The 16,975-nt window shown below is 44.3% G+C and overlaps 1 protein-coding gene across 2 annotated transcripts; it reads right to left on the bottom strand.

Moving 5' to 3' along the window:
• Nucleotides 1-7,740: 7,740 nt before the first annotated feature.
• Nucleotides 7,741-16,877, bottom strand: WDR77 (WD repeat domain 77). 2 transcript variants are annotated; one of them, XM_073320012.2, is made up of 10 exons: nt 16,673-16,877; nt 14,753-14,938; nt 13,617-13,758; nt 13,479-13,528; nt 12,686-12,756; nt 11,677-11,731; nt 11,309-11,380; nt 11,081-11,189; nt 10,348-10,416; nt 7,741-9,826 (listed from the first exon to the last, which is right to left on the bottom strand). In XM_073320012.2, exons 1-10 carry the CDS (start codon nt 16,785-16,787, stop codon nt 9,667-9,669), a joined length of 1,029 nt encoding a protein of 342 aa, XP_073176113.1. In that variant the 5' UTR covers nt 16,788-16,877; the 3' UTR covers nt 7,741-9,666. The 2 variants fall into 2 exon arrangements, with proteins under 2 accessions (XP_073176113.1, XP_073176115.1); XM_073320014.1 differs by lacking the exon at nt 7,741-9,826 and adding an exon at nt 9,835-10,126.
• Nucleotides 16,878-16,975: the final 98 nt, after the last annotated feature.

The following is a 16,975-nucleotide window of genomic DNA, read 5'->3' as shown; positions in this document are numbered from 1 at the left end:
ATTTATTTCTTGGACTAGAAAAACAACTTCCACTTTAATATGGGCACCTACCCTTATAAATAGATGAAACAGTTACAGAGAGAACAATAAGATGGTGTCTATGGTGGTTAATTCAAGCCAGTGTTAATGCAAGTGGGGTTTTGTGTTCACTATTATAAATGTGGGTAGCGTGAATTATATTCTACTTCCTGAATGCCTGCCATGTCTGCTCCCTCTGAATTCAATGGCAACACGCTGTAGACTACAAGGAGAGCTCTGACGGACTCCCAGTGGAGAGCTGCCACATTGCAAAAAAATCACCATCAGAGTTATTGGCCGAATAAGCAGAGGGCAAAACCCAGATGGGCAATGAAGAGGGACTTTTAGGGAAGGACTCAAGTGCTTCCAGGTCAGGCTGGCAGCACTTTAACAGGACAGCATGTGTAGTTTGCACTGTGCTGTAGATCAACACAGGACTATCTTTTTATTCCAGGGTTCTTAATTTGGCAGTTTTCACCAGCTTTCTAAATTCAATAATGCTGTTTGGGTTTTTGTTTTCTAATATAAAATCACCCAGATGAATTTATGGTTAGATGTTCTACTTGGTCACTGTATATAGATCACTGCATATAGGTCGCTTCCAAAATGAATAAATGGACTACAGTTCATATTAAACCTGATGTTTAAAACCTTCTAGTATTTTTTTAAACAATTTTGCTTTAACTTTGATGAAAACTTGGTCACTCATTTATCAGAACTGCAGTTATTTCCAGCAAATATGTATTCTACACAAACTACACTGGTGGTCGTGTAACTATTTTTACGTGTAAAATGTATAACAAGCTTGTATTTATAGACTGTATTAAAATGTCACGCCCTGTGCAATCTCTCTCATTAAATATGTTTCACTTTTGTTTTTGCTTGAAAGGGTTGGGTTATGCTCCATTGTCTAATTAAATAAAACTTTGTTTGACTTAGTCGGTTATCCAAAAGTTGTTTTAGAGAGACAAACTCTGCTCCTGATTCAGCTGCTGCAAAAGCATAATCTCCTTCAACTTTAAGACTTAAGGAGAAAAAAGGAGCGTGGTGAGGATTGCCTGTTTCCTGCCATTGGTAAAGGACAAAGGAGCCTTTCATTTCTAGGTAACTGAAATTCAGCCTCGCTGTATAATTACCACCATCTGTCTGTGGATCAGTCCAGCTCACTGTCCATAACAAAACACCACTGCAGTTGGTACTGGCCTCTGTAGCAGGGGCACTAGAGTCTCTAAGGACTGAATGGGTATAAACCGTGAACTACGGCATCTGGGCAGGGAAGCTTGTTTATATTCTCTGTACCACACTTGTTCTATAGAACCACAGGACTCTAGTCTTTAGAGCTGTCAGTCCTGTCCAGCTTCTTTCACTAGCACTGAAACTCCCCTAAGCATTTGCAAGTCCTAACACGAGTGTCTTTTAAAATGGAAAATGCTCACATTACTCATGCTACAATGAGAAGAGAAAAGACTGAGACTTGTTTTAAACATTGGCTCCCTCTCTCCACTCCTCCACATTAAATACACATTTACATTTCTTTCATTCAACTCTGGTTACAGACCAGGACTCTTTACTGGGGAAGTGCAGAATGTGTGTGTATATATATGAACGCCCAACTTGGGAGGCATACCAAAAACTAAGATCAGTGTACAAGTGAGTCCAATAGTGGAGACATCAATAATCTAACTTTCCACAGCCCTTTTTCCAAATGGCTTCTACATAAATTGGGGTTTAGGGCCCACCTGCCCCTCTAAAGGCCCAGCCTATGTTAAGGAAGCTTACACACAGGCATGGCTATAGCTGTAATCACGCTGGTGCAAATCCCTAAAGCAGACCCCATCCACTGATGTAAAATGGAGTTTACACAGTTGCAGTTTACATCAGTCCGTCACATCAGTGTGAATTTTCTTAGATGCCGTTGACAGACTTACTTCAGTGTATTGAGAAGTCTGTTGATGTGCAGAAAAATAATACAGTTTTAAGCTTGTTCCCCCCCCCCCATGTCCAGTGCAGATAGCCTATAGCTACCTCAGGTTATTACTACTTAGCTCTTTGGGGCTCACTCTTTCTTCTGTATTTGTACAGAATCTAGCACCATAGGGTTCTGGTCTATGAGTAGGGCTCCTAGATTGCATTACTATAAGAAATGTCTGGTTTAGAAGCTCAGAGGCACAAGCTTTGTAAAACTGGTTCAAAGATGGATACTAATAGCCAATGACACCTTTGTGCAAAATGGGTTAATGGAATGTGAGCAGGGAAGAACTTGTTTGCTACTCCCTTCCTTTAGAAAGTATTTACTGAAGAATAACTCATTCAACATTTGGCAAGAACCAACTGCAGAGGCAGAAAGACACACGAGTCAGAACAGAAAGCAAAAGTCAAACCACCACCATCTAAACAAAATGGCTTATCCATAACTGAACCAGGTATGCTTGTCTTCAAAGCTATCAAGACCAGTTCTACATGCCAGATTTTACTCCAGGGGCAAAAATACCAGCATCTCTAGAGATAAAGATTGTAGTTTAAATTACTAAAATTAACAGCTATATCAGTTAAAAACAAAACACAGTGGAAGCTCTCTAACGACAACTGTAGGCAGAGGGTGGGTGAAATTGCTTAACACAGGTCTCCTCTGACACATAAGCTTTTTCTTTACACAATCTATGCAGCTCACTGCATGTAAGTTAGTTCTTACACTAGCCTGACATTTCAGGTCAGCTTTTTCAAGAGAGCTCATCTGCTATTAGGGCACCAAAATAAGTGACTGGATCTTCCCAGAGCTCAGCATGCTGGCTCCCGAACACTACCAACACCATTCTTTCTTTAGGTGCCTAAATGGGAGCCAAACGGTCCCTACAAAACAGGCCCTGTAGAAAAGGAACAGATGTAAATGGGTAATTAAATTATTCAGCCCTCCATTTTTTCTGCAGGATCCACTGGTTCTCCAAAGGCAAACAGGGGTTTATAACAACTGAAACAGGGCTTACATACTTCATTTAAGTTAGCTGGGGCCAGATTCTGCAACAGCTATGCATACTGAACTCACATTATCTTCAATGGGAATTATGCACTAAACAATTATTAGGGAGGTATTAGTCAAAACTCCAGATAAGGCTGAGTCGAGTTTTGCACTTAAAGCAGGGATTCAACCTCCTCTGTATGAGGAATAAACTCGATCCGTTTTAGAATTATACGTTTACCCCTTACAGACAAATGAATGTTCTGAGCACTTACATGTAAATCCATTAATTAATTAAAATTTAAAAATGGGTCCTCTGCAGCAGATGTAAATTCGAGTAGCTGTAACTACAAAAAGCAAGATCAGAGGAGTACAAAGATGAGCTTTAAATCACCTTGCACAGCTGCTGTCTTGACCCATATCCGGATCTGATAGCTGTACTCTGGCAATATTTGTAAAATATGTTCGTTAGCATCAAGGGATATACAAGTGAATTGCCTCACACACCCAACCTGCCAGTCCCCTAAATTACAAGGGCACGATGAGCAAGTTAGATAAAAAGCCATTTTAGAGATGAAAAAATACCATTGTATATTCCCTCTGTTCCTAAATAATTTAGTTAAGCACCTATATAGCACTTTGCATTACCCAAAGTACTGTATAAACATACTTTGAATGAAACAGATACCTCTGTACATTTTAACACTATGAAACTGAGTTATCAACATAACTTAGTGCTATAGAATATGAAGCAGTAAGATTTCTGTTAACCAATTACCAGTTCAGTTATCAATGAGCAGACACTCTATTGCATGTAACACGTGCATCCTTAAGGCCACAGAATGTAATCTCCTTTGGGTGAAAAGTACGTATTCCTCCACCACCACAATGAGGCTTAAATCTTAATTGAGCCATTTAGATACTTCCACAGTATAAATAATAAAAAAATAAGGGTGGGGCTGAAAGATGAGATATTTCTCTCCTCAAAGTTAGGGCTTATATTCAACTGTCAGAAATCTTAATATGAAAGCACAGCAATATGGGTAGAGAAGACTATGTACAACTTTGTATTAGATATTTTTTTAAACTAGCTCTATAATGGCTTTTTCCAACTGCAATGTCTCATTTCCCATTACGCTGAAATATCCTGATGGAGAAGACCCTACCAGTTTAATTCATAATGGTCCTGGCAGATACTCATTTACCTAAAAGAAATGGCTCAACTTTCAAAGTAAGAAGATTCTTTCATGCTGCTCTCAACTATGCAATCAAAAGCTCCTCATTAGGTAACCCGAACGGAAATAGACAGCTGCTGCCCCCATGTGGTAGGACGCAGGGAAGCTTAGCATTCAAAATAAACTATTAAAGTTTGAAGGGGAAGAGCAAAGCATTTGTGCGCTGCTGGCACATTAACAGAAGCACTGAAGACTGATCTGACACCATACAATTTTATAATACCAGTAGAGTCTTAGCAGTCTTCAGACACACACAGCCCCACTGAGCCTGAGCTCAGAATCACCCACCTTTTCACTGTGACTAGTTTCACTTATGCCATGGGAGTTACAAACTGCATTAGTTTCAGCATTTGGTTTTAAAATATCCATGGGTTTTTGATATTTGGAGATTAGTTCCCAGGGGCAGAGAAATGTGATAGTGAACAGCTGTGCCAATCCCACTGCAAAATCTGAGAGAGGTCTTAAGTGAGAGCTCATTAACAAATACCATAGGATTATATTAGAGACTAACCAATTTATTTGAGCATGAGCTTTCGTGAGCTACAGCTCACTTCATCAGATGTTTACCGTGGAAACTGCAGCAGACTTTATATACACACAGAAATCATGAAACAATACCTCCTCCCACCCCACTGTCCTGCTGGTAATAGCTTATCTAAAGTGATCAACAGGTGGGCCATTTCCAGCACAAATCCAGGTTTTCTCACCCTCCACCCCCCCACACAAATTCACTCTCCTGCTGGTGCTAGCCCATCCAAAGTGACAACTCTTTACATAATCAAGTCGGGCTATTTCCTGCATAGATCAAGGTTTTCTCACATCCCCCCCACCCCCATACACACACAAACTCACTCTCCTGCTGGTAATAGCTCATCTAAACTGACCATTCTCCAGGTTTAAATCCAAGTTAAACCAGAACATCTGGGGGGGGGGGGGGTAGGAAAAAACAAGAGGAAACAGGCTACCTTGCATAATGACTTAGCCACTCCCAGTCTCTATTTAAGCCTAAATTAATAGTATCCAATTTGCAAATGAATTCCAATTCAGCAGTTTCTCGCTGGAGTCTGGATTTGAAGTTTTTTTGTTTTAAGATAGCGACCTTCATGTCTGTGATTGCGTGACCAGAGAGATTGAAGTGTTCTCCGACTGGTTTATGGTTTATGGTCACGGCTAACCTGGTGGCTGAACTTTGTGACTTTGTCCTTACCCATAACTATTTCACATTTGGGGACAATGTATACCTTCAGATCAGCGGCACTGCTATGGGTACCCGCATGGCCCCACAGTATGCCAACATTTTTATGGCTGATTTAGAACAACGCTTCCTCAGCTCTCGTCCCCTAAAGCCCCTACTCTACTTGCGCTATATTGATGACATCTTCATCATCTGGACCCATGGAAAAGAAGCCCTTGAGGAATTCCACCATGATTTCAACAATTTCCATCCCACCACCAACCTCAGCCTGGTCCAGTCCACACAAGAGATCCACTTCCTGGACACTACAGTGCTAATAAACAATGGCCACATAAACACCACCCTATACCGTAAACCTACTGACCGCTATTCCTACCTGCATGCCTCCAGCTTTCACCCTGACCACACCACACGATCCATCGTCTACAGCCAAGCTCTGCGATACAACCGCATTTGCTCCAACCCCTCAGACAGAGACAAACACCTACAAGATCTCTGTCAAGCTTTCTTACAACTACAATACCCACCTGCAGAAGTAAAGAAACAGATTGATAGAGCCAGAAGAGTTCCCAGAAGTTACCTACTACAGGACAGGCCTAACAAAGAAAATAACAGAACGCCACTAGCCGTCACCTTCAGCCCCCAACTAAAACCCCTCCAACGCATTATTAAGGATCTACAACCTATCCTAAAGGATGACCCAACACTCTCACAAGTCTTGGGAGACAGGCCAGTCCTTGCCTACAGACAGCCCCGCAACCTGAAGCAAATACTCACCAACAACCACATACCACACAACAGAACCACTAACCCAGGAACTTATCCTTGCAACAAAGCCCGTTGCCAATTGTGCCCACATATCTATTCAGGGGACACCATCACAGGGCCTAATAACATCAGCCACACTATCAGAGGCTCGTTCACCTGCACATCCACCAATGTGATCTATGCCATCATGTGCCAGCAATGCCCCTCTGCCATGTACATTGGTCAAACTGGACAGTCTCTACGTAAAAGAATAAATGGACACAAATCAGATGTCAAGAATTATAACATTCATAAACCAGTCGGAGAACACTTCAATCTCTCTGGTCACGCAATCACAGACATGAAGGTCGCTATCTTAAAACAAAAAAACTTCAAATCCAGACTCCAGCGAGAAACTGCTGAATTGGAATTCATTTGCAAATTGGATACTATTAATTTAGGCTTAAATAGAGACTGGGAGTGGCTAAGTCATTATGCAAGGTAGCCTGTTTCCTCTTGTTTTTTCCTACCCCCCCCCCCAGATGTTCTGGTTTAACTTGGATTTAAACCTGGAGAATGGTCAGTTTAGATGAGCTATTACCAGCAGGAGAGTGAGTTTGTGTGTGTATGGGGGTGGGGGGGATGTGAGAAAACCTTGATCTATGCAGGAAATAGCCCGACTTGATTATGTAGAGTTGTCACTTTGGATGGGCTAGCACCAGCAGGAGAGTGAATTTGTGTGGGGGGGTGGAGGGTGAGAAAACCTGGATTTGTGCTGGAAATGGCCCACCTGTTGATCACTTTAGATAAGCTATTACCAGCAGGACAGTGGGGTGGGAGGAGGTATTGTTTCATGATTTCTGTGTGTATATAAAGTCTGCTGCAGTTTCCACGGTAAACATCTGATGAAGTGAGCTGTAGCTCACGAAAGCTCATGCTCAAATAAATTGGTTAGTCTCTAAGGTGCCACAAGTACTCCTTTTCTTTTTGCGAATACAGACTAACACGGCTGTTCCTCTGAAACCTGTCATAGGATTATAGCAGCTTCTCATGGATTCTGGGCTGAGGGGAAGTGCAGTTAACAAATTTATCTTTGCAGTACAGAGTCTGCCTCACTTAAGGTTAAATTCACTCCTGTACAGGGGGCCAGTAATGCGTAAGGCCATATGTTGGCCCCTTTGCCCAGGGATGAATTTTATCCTTCCTGAGGATTAAAAAAAAACAAACTCAGTGGTAGCTTCCATGCTGTTACATGTTTTCCTGAACAGGAGTACTTCGCTAGGAGGCCTCTACCAAGAGAAAGGTTCTGCAATTCACATCCAAATATGTGACCAAAAGACAAATATATTGCATGTCTCTCTATGCAAGTCATAGGATCTAAGTTCACTCTTTGGAGAGAATGCAAGATAAATAATGCAAGTCTGTGAAGAAAGTGTCCCAGTGAATCTGTACCCATTTAGAAATTAAAACAATGATTTATTAAAAACTGCCTTGCATTTTTCAAAGACATCCACCCATTTCACATGTAAACAGCACAAGACTTGTTTCAGTTCTCACTACAGTATCACAGAGGTCCATGATAATAAGTACAAGGTTTTTCCTCTTCCTTTATTTTAAAATAGCTCTTAAGGTGTCTGCTTTTATAACTTTCCTTTTTGAATATACTGCACTGAACCAGATCAGCATGTGCTCTCTGTGAAACATTTCACTGTGCTGGAATTCACGAGAGTGCCAAGTTAGTTTTAAACGAAAAAAAAAAAATACACAAGGAAACTTATCTACCTGCCTGCCAATTAACTCTGGGCACTGCACAATTTGGGTCTGCTATGATATAACCTATATGGGAGGCCAGATGATGTTAACATTTTCCTTCATTTTGATTTCTTGGCTCATACAGAACAGCATGTTACAGACTAAGAAAAATGGAAGTGGCTTCCAATCAGGTACTTTCTATTTGCCTCATAGCACATGGCCATGAGGGGGGAGGGGGAGAGGTGGGCAGGAACCATACTGTGAACAACATATCCAAACAGCAGTTGGCAACATATGCATCAGGGCAGCTTTTCAAAACCATACTGTAGTATAAGGGAAACAGCCAGGTTTTAAAAATGTTATGCTGTAAGTTACAAAAATACTACAAGACAAGCAAAACAAATACTAGGAATTTCTGGGGTATGCCCCACTCCCCAGTGCAAAAAGCCACTTAACATAAATAGTACAACAGAAGTCGCCCTTTTATGAAAGGCTACCAGCAGCAGCTGGTCACAGTGACTTTCAGAAGAGAAACAAGTCATTTGAGCTTTCAGAATCTTCACTCTGACTCCAAGCTGCAACAAGGGAGCTCTGCCCCGCAGCTTTCTTCTGCTCTTCAAGTGAGGTATCTGCAAAGCAGGGAAGCTGAAGTTTTGACCCTGGGAAAGCCCCAGGGGGTAACTTGCTGTGGCTTTCAGGCCTCAGTGGAGCCCTGGTCTACACTGGGGGGGGGGAGGAGAGGGGAATCAATCTAAGTTATGCAACTTCAGCTACCTGAATAACGTAGCTGAAGTTGACGTACTTAGATCTACTTACCGCGGTGTCTTCACCAGTGGAGTACTGGAGTCGACAGGAGAGCACTCGATTTATCGTGTCTTGACTAGACACGATAAATCGACCCCTGCTGGATCGATCACTCCGGAGGTAAGTGTAGACATGCCCTTAGTGTCAAACATAATGCAGCCAACTAAACTACCATCATCTTTGATGCAGACACACATCCTGGAGAGCCCAGATCATAGTTCTCCCTAGGTAATACTTCCCCATGAAGGCATTCAAAGGCTGCACTGGACAACTGTGGGAGCGTCACTTGGCATTCCTGCTGAACAGCACAGATCTCCATCTTCTCTCTTGTTGACTATCTGAGCATTCAGATGTCCATTCACAGGACAGAAGTATACACTAGCAGATTCCATGCCTGCATACGGGATTCACACACTCAAGAGGGAAGACAGAGCATCCCTAACTGTGCCGGAGGTTGCATGAATGACTTTCTGTACTATAAATATTGAATCAAGGTTTCCTGTTCATTTCTCAGGATTAATTTACATCGCTCTTAATCTCATTGTTCCATAATCCCAACTCAGACAAGGCCCCCACAAGACTGCTAGACTTTTTAACTGGCAGGAGCTTCTGTTCTGCTACTTCTGTAAGTGGTTTGATATGCCAAGACAAATAAAAACCAAATCCTTTATGGTTTTATTTATTTATTTTTACCTAATTGCCCACTTCCCTGCAATTCCTTGTGTCTGAAATCAAAATTCTCTGGTGCAACATGTTAAAGCTTTATCACAGGTGAATCTGGACTCTACATCAAGGGGCTGTTTTTGTAATTAGCTCGTGCCTAATGCAAAGTTGCTACAGGACCTGTCTTCTTGGTTGCAAGTCACAAGCTCTGAGACAGGCAATGGGCCATATACATCCCAGGGGCATAACATCTAGAGTTATACCGGGGATAAATCTGGACCAGTGAGTTTATAAAACTAGTCATGTACACTGTTGCTTCCAGCAGCTTCAGTAGTCTGTGTTGGAACTGTGTGGTGTAAAACTTGATGGTCCCATCCAACTGTAGAGAGCAAGGCCTTGTTCAAGGGAGACCACGATAGGCCTCTCACAAAGTCTCGATGAGAGCGACTTCTGAAACTGGGAAAATCAGAAGACATAAAAAGGGATTAGACAGATACAGTGCTAAGGCAACAATATTTTAAGGGCCCCACCGCCTTACTTTACATTACAAAACGCTACTTAACTGCATCATCATTCCTGGAAAATCCACACACTCACACAGCCAGGCAGTGTTCAGTAACTAACTCCTGCTGATTAATACGCTATAAGCTTCTTTATCATCTTCCCCCTTCTTGACCCCCAAACAGGTGTTCAGTTCAAAAAAGGGACTGAAAGACTCTAGCTTTGCTTTGTTATTCCCCGCAGCCAAGTCCATTCCTATAAATATGTGAGAATGCATCTGATTCATTTCTGCAGTACTACAAAAACAAAACAAAAAACCTGACTTCTTTTACAACAGTATGTCAGTAAGCTTAATATGTTCTTCCCAACTCCTGGAGGGCTATTACTTTTCCTGCCTATAAAACATACTTAATGATCATTTAATAGGAGGCTAAAATTTCAAAATGCACCAAGTATTAATTCCATTTAGTACTTACACCTCTGAAAGGCTGGAGTCAAGAACAGCTACCGAGCAGTCTTCACTAATTGAAGCCAGAAGGGGCGAACTGTAGGGTAAAAGAAAGACTGATGTTAAAACTACCATATATACCTGAAAGCTCAAAAACAAACAACATATGAAACATATGCTTCTTAATGGAGTGAACAAAGACTACCAAGCAATATTATAACCCATATCTGCACAAGTTTCTTTTACCAGTATTTTAATATTCTATGCATATCTTATAGATTTCAACCAGAATTAACAGACAACATTCTGTTGCTGCATAAAGGAAAGGAAACACAGTTATAAGATGATTCAAAAGGGCCCAAGTGTTACCGACACGCACTTCCACATCACTCTGGAGTCAAATATACACTGCTAGCCCCAGCCTTAGTGCAGAACAGTATGAACATCTTTCCCCACATGGTTCTTGGTTCAGAGGGTTTTTCCTTTTTTCTTTTTTTTAAAGAACAGGACAGAATTGTTAGGGTGCAATAGATATACAGAGCACTGGCAAGACAGTAGACAGAGCAGCACGGTGAATGGACTTTACACATACATGGGAATCAATGTAAGACACCAATTCCTGTGCACTTCATATCATTTTTACATATTGCCTATTACAAAAGGCTGTAGCCAAGAGTACTTCTAATTGCTTTAATTCTGAGAGCAAACAAGGTCATTCATATCAGCATCTAAACTGCCTCATTCCACCATAATATCAGTACCTGTGTGTAGAAAATGCAAAACCAGTGACAGTTTGGGAGTGCACAGCTGAACTTAGAGCAGAGTCTGGGTTCTTTGTGTCTACAAGAGCAACTGTCCCGTTTTCATCACCTTTAAAAGAACAAAGGAGAACAGGATTATTAGGAAAATCCAACAGAGAACAAAGAGCATTCGATCAGAATGTGTAGTCTGGATAATGACAATCAGCTAGTAGTAAGATAGCTCCTTACCCAACACAAATGTGTCACTTTGCTGTGGATGCCACATAACTGAGGTAGGGAGGTGAGCAGAGGCACTGCAAACTGTCAGGAAAGAAACTATGGTGAGTGTGAAGAGAACTGTGAGCTCAGGTATTCCCAGGTTATTTTAGCACCCTCAGTTGCTGATTGGCTAAGATTTTTTTTTTTTTTAAAAACTTGTTGTACTTCTGCGATGCTATTTTAGGACTGGTTTCTTTGTGCTTTCGTCCTAGCACTATCATTGGCTGAGATAAATTCTATGTGGTAGTAGAACATTACAAACTTAATGAAACATTGCAAATTTATCTCCTCCCCCTCTCCCCCACAAAATTCCATGTATTGTATATCCACAGACTCACCAATTCGAGTAGCTGGTTTGGGGCATCTGGTATCCCACAGTAAAATTCTGTCATCCTACAAATTCAAAGTTAATGGAGAAAAAAAGGTTTTATGAACTCTGCCTCCACATATCACATCAATGAATTAAGCTTTGGACTGGGAATCAGGAGTAGTAATTGCTGTTCTCCCACTCACTCTCTCCACGGGCTTGGATAAATCACGCTATGCTTTTAATTCCCCCTCTCTAAAATGGGGGCAGTCACACTTATCTACCACACCAGAGTGGGGATCAGTGTTTCTATAGGATTTCAAAGTATAAGTACTGCTATATAACTGCTAAGCATTATCAATAAGAGGCAATATTGTGTATTTGAATCAGAATACTCTGATAACATATTAAACAAATCGGAATCCATTCCAATCTATATGGCAAATTCATAACTGAGAAGCACATAAATATTTTGATTCAGATGATTTCATTCAAGAGGGTTTTCTTTCAAATTGTGACAACTGCTAAAAGCAGAATTTATTATGTATATTTTCATAACAATATTTTGCAATTGTATAGTGACTTCACATCCTTAACTATAAGTCCGTCTTTTCCCTCCCACACCCCAGGTTTAAGGTCTCTCTAAACTGAGATTATTTGTATCATGGTAGCTACACCAGTGTACACTCCCAGTATAGATGCAGTGCACCAATGCAGCCTACCCTGATTTCAGACCGGTGCAACCTCTGCACTGCTCTGGTGCTGTAATCTGCAATAAGAGTTTAAACTGGGGTAGATATACCCTCAGTACAGACCGAGGGTTAACAACTACACAGCTAGCCTACAGCATATTTCAATGTAGTCAATACAAATTATCATTGTAAGTTATGGACCAATGAACGTGCCAAACTGGAATGCTTCAAGATGACAAAAAACACGATGTGCTACTTATTGAAAACGTAAATACATGTTTTAACTGCAGAGTTCACAGGCCAAATCAGATTTATACCATAGAGATTTGGAGACAGAGTTGGTTTTACCTCAGCACAGGACAGGAACACTGTGTCCTTACCAGGACAAGAGGCCACACATGTCACTGGGCTGGAATGAGCTATCAAAAGAAAAAAGGATAAAGCTACTGAAGTGTCGGGAATGTGAATCAAATCTGTATGCGACCTAGCCAAAGAGGGGCACTGGGTGGCTCACTTGCACTGCTTCTACCTGGGCTGTGGCCAGGAGGGAAGTTACACCTCCATCTTCCATCAGCTCTAAATTCACAAAAACTTGTATTATAAAGTAATAAATATAAAATTCTAGGGGAGAAATATTTTCAGCCCAGCACAACTACCGTACAATGGATCCACAGAGAGGAGAACTGTCACTTGTCAGTACGATGTTTGGAGGAAGAAATGAGAGCGAGGGGAATGACACACATCCCTGGAAAGATGTGGGCTAGAAAAATTCTAGGAAGCCTACAAACCTATGGATAATCCCACAAAACAGACCACTTTGTAAATTTTGTTAAATCATAAACACTGTCCATTTGAAATTTATTGTACTGTCATTTTTCCTTGAAAGCTGAGCATCATGAATTATAATCAGGATAAATACAACTGGGGTTAGTGGTAAGAATTCCAAAGTAAATAATTTTGGGTCAAAGATTGTGGTGTGGTCACCAGCCAGGATACTGCATATATATCAGCTCTGTGCATTTTATTAGAGCAGTGTGTGTTTTATTAGACCGAGAACAGCTGGATTTGAAATCCAGACTCCCAAAGCAGCTCCTAGAAGTGAACAGGAGAAGCAAAATCCATAAGTCAATTTGGCACTCACCTCTGTAAGAGTGCAGCACTGTTTGCTGTGGGATGTCCCAAACCTTCACGCTACAAGTAAGAACACAACCAGTTAGGAAGAGCGAGGGATGATTCACTCAAAACAAGAGAAAGAAGCACGAATGCAAAGAAAACTAACCAGAAGTCTTTGCTGCCACTAACCGCCTGAGTGGCATTAGTGAAAACGCTCACTGTTGTCACAATGTCATCATGCTCATATTTACAAAACTTGTTCACTATTAGAGTTTCGTTCTCATCCAACTCCCAGAGCTCCACAGCACCTAAAGGAGAACAGGGAAAGCCAACCATTTTACCAAGAGGGTTCAACCAAGAAAAAACACAAAAGACCGGGGGAGAAGATGTTCTATTACCAAGAGAACTCATTACCCAGAAGGGCCCTGCGGCGAACCAGATGGGATCTAAATGGAAATACCCCCATAGACAAATCAATTAACAGAGAGAAAGTGCAAGAAAGTTTTCAAAAATGCCACCATGATCATATTAAGAATATTAGGTAGTACTTACAGGGTGGTTTTTATTTTCAAAGCATGTTACAACACATGCAATCAAAAACCTTAACAATGCTTCAATATTATGGTGATGAGTGTCACAGAAAACCCTAAACTACAGAATATGGAACATCCCTCCGAGATAAATTATTATTATTACTCATGTCACCTAGGAGCCCGAGGAATGGCCCAGGACCCCATAATGCTAGGTGCTGTACAAACAGAACAAACAAGACAGTCCCTGTTATTCTTATTTTACAGATGGGAATATGGCACAGAACTGTGACATCACTTCCCTGTGGACTTACAGTTGGGCCAGGAACACGGTTCGGGTGTCTTAATTCCAAATCTTTGTTCAGGCATTGTTTACCAAGGTTCAGAATTGTCACGGTCTCAGCTGAGAGCCCAGGGTAAGGGGCTGGAATCCAGCAGTGCAACTCATTTTGCATTGTAGGTCTGTACACATAAGTCTGCTTTGTACATGTTCCCCTGTCATTTTAAACATTGGTCAACAACAGTTTGCTCATCTGCATGTCCACAATGTTTGCTTTAAAAAAAAAAAAAAATTCTGAAACATTTTTAATCCCACAGACACACCCACTTCTGGTCAATACGGACCACTGGGCTGGTTCCCTTCATGTGGTCAACTTCCTTCCATATGGCATCCTAGATAACTCCCTTGAACTGCACCAGGCTAACTACTGATCATGCCCACACATTACGGACAAACTACAGAGGTATAAAAATGCAATCCATTTCAATTTACCAGAATCTGAGGCCACTAGTATTCCTTTATCCGCTACCCATTTCAGATCCGCTACGCCTGCTTCCGTCTGAACCCCAGCAGAGCAAAAACCTTCATTAGGGGCCCGTTTTGGATCCTTAAATACCCAAATGGAACCCACCCAGCAACGTCCACTCAAACTGGAAGCACCCAGGAGAAGAGCTCCATCTGCAAAAGAGATAAAAATGAGAGAGAGAGTTAAATACCACAATTCCTGATATACTGAGCCTATTCGTAAAGCACAATACAGAACTCAGGTTATCTAGGTTAACTAAAGCTTTGTCTTGACTGATAAAGTTTTGGTTTGACTGAGCTAACACATGCTAACTAAGAGCTTATCTACACTTAAAATGCTACAGCGGCACAGGTGCACCAGGTCAGTGAAGACGCTACCTACACTGACCAGAGGGCTTCTCCCACTGGCGTAGGTACTCCACCTTCCAGAGAAGGGGTAGCTAGGTCGATGGGAGAAGTCCCCCATTGAACTAGTACGGTCCACACTGGCTGGCAGGTCAGTTTAACTGTGTCACACGGGAGTGTGGATTTTTCTATTCTATTTCTAAATTCTATGGGGGTATGAATGGTGTCTTTGGGACCTGCACTGAATGAACAGATCTTATGGGATGGTGGAGCAACGCCCAGTGGTTGCACTGTAGGCAGGTGTGAGAAAACGGTAGAGCCCTGCAAGGTCCCAAGAGACAACCCAGGAGCTCTCTCTCGGGGTGTGAAACTGTTCAGAAGTGCGACCTCAGGAGGGTAACACTTGGCTGCAGGGTATCCCAGGGGCTGTATGATGAGTATCGCTAGGCAGTAGCTGTGATGCACCATGTCCCAGAAGGGAGGGAGGATGTTCGGAATCCCCCAGAACACAGTGTTTGGGATCACCCGGGGAAATTCTGGGGCTCACGTGTGCCAGGGAGAGGATGTGCACTGGAACGTGGGGGTGCAGAACAGTTCGCGTTAGGGGCAGGGGTTAGCCACTGAGGGGTGCAGGCCACGGGCTGGGGACTGAGTGCTGTCCAGGTTCAGGACAGACGAGGTGTCCTGGGGGCACAGTGTGGGGCAATGCTACAGGGGCGCACGGCGAGGGTGCCAAGGGGCAGGGTGCATGGGAAGCACATGCCCCAGGGGGTGCAGGGGTCGTGGGGGGGGAGGCAGGGGATCGGGGGGGGAGGCAGGGGATCGGGGGGGGAGGCAGGGGATCGGGGGGGGCCCACCCCAGAGGCAATGCTCCAGGGGGGCAGGTGCCAAGGGGCAGGGTGCACGGGAAGGACATGCCCCAGGGGGCGCTGGGGGAGATCGGGGGGGGCGTTGGGGGAGGATCGGGGGGACACATCCCAGGGGCGCTGCTCCAGGGGCGCAGGTGCCAAGGGGCAGGGTGCATGGGAAGCACATGCCCCAGGGGGTGCAGGGGTCGTGGAGGGGGAGGCAGGGGATCGGGGGGGGAGGCGCAGGGGATCGGGGGGGGGCCCACCCCAGAGGCAATGCTCCAGGGGGGCAGGTGCCAAGGGGCAGGGTGCACGGGAAGGACATGCCCCAGGGGGCGCAGGGGTCGTTGGGGGGGATCGGGGGGGCATATGGGGGGGAGGCAGGGGATCTGGGGGGGCCCACCCCAGGGGCGCTGCTCCAGGGGCGCAGGTGCCAAGGGGCAGGGTGCACGGGAAGGACATGCCCCAGGGGGCGCAGGGGTCGTTGGGGGGGATCGGGGGGGCATATGGGGGGGAGGCAGGGGATCTGGGGGGGAGGCAGGGGATCTGGGGGGGCCCACCCCAGGGGCGCTGCTCCCGGGGCGCAGGTGCCAAGGGGCAGGGTGCACGGGAAGCACGTGCCCCAGGGGGCGCTGGGGGGGCCCGCCCCAGGGGGCGCTGGGGGCCCGCCCCAGGGGCCCGGCGGCGGGGGTACCTGGGCGGTAGTGGGCCCCGTCCAGGTGGCGCTCCATGCAGGCGGGCGCGTTGGGCGGGATGTTCCACTCGGGCCCGCCCGAGGCCCCCCCGTCGGGCTGCTCCGGCTCTTGCATGGCGGCAGCGCGCGACTCCCCAAGGCACGAGCAGACGGACCCCGGCAGCCTCCACGTGCTGCTCCCGGGACACCCCGACTGGGCCCCGCCCCCCGCCACCGCCCTGCCGCTCCTCTCGCGAGACTTGCCCGAGCCCCGCCCCCCCGCGCTCCGCGAAATTGCAGGCGAATTACGACTCCTCTCGCGAT

The sequence above is a fragment of the Lepidochelys kempii genome, chromosome 21 (assembly GCF_965140285.1).
Source record: "Lepidochelys kempii isolate rLepKem1 chromosome 21, rLepKem1.hap1, whole genome shotgun sequence".
Taxonomy (NCBI): Eukaryota; Metazoa; Chordata; order Testudines; family Cheloniidae; genus Lepidochelys; species Lepidochelys kempii.
The sequence above is the reverse complement of the archived record's forward strand: the minus strand, read 5'-3'. Positions and strand labels throughout refer to the sequence as shown.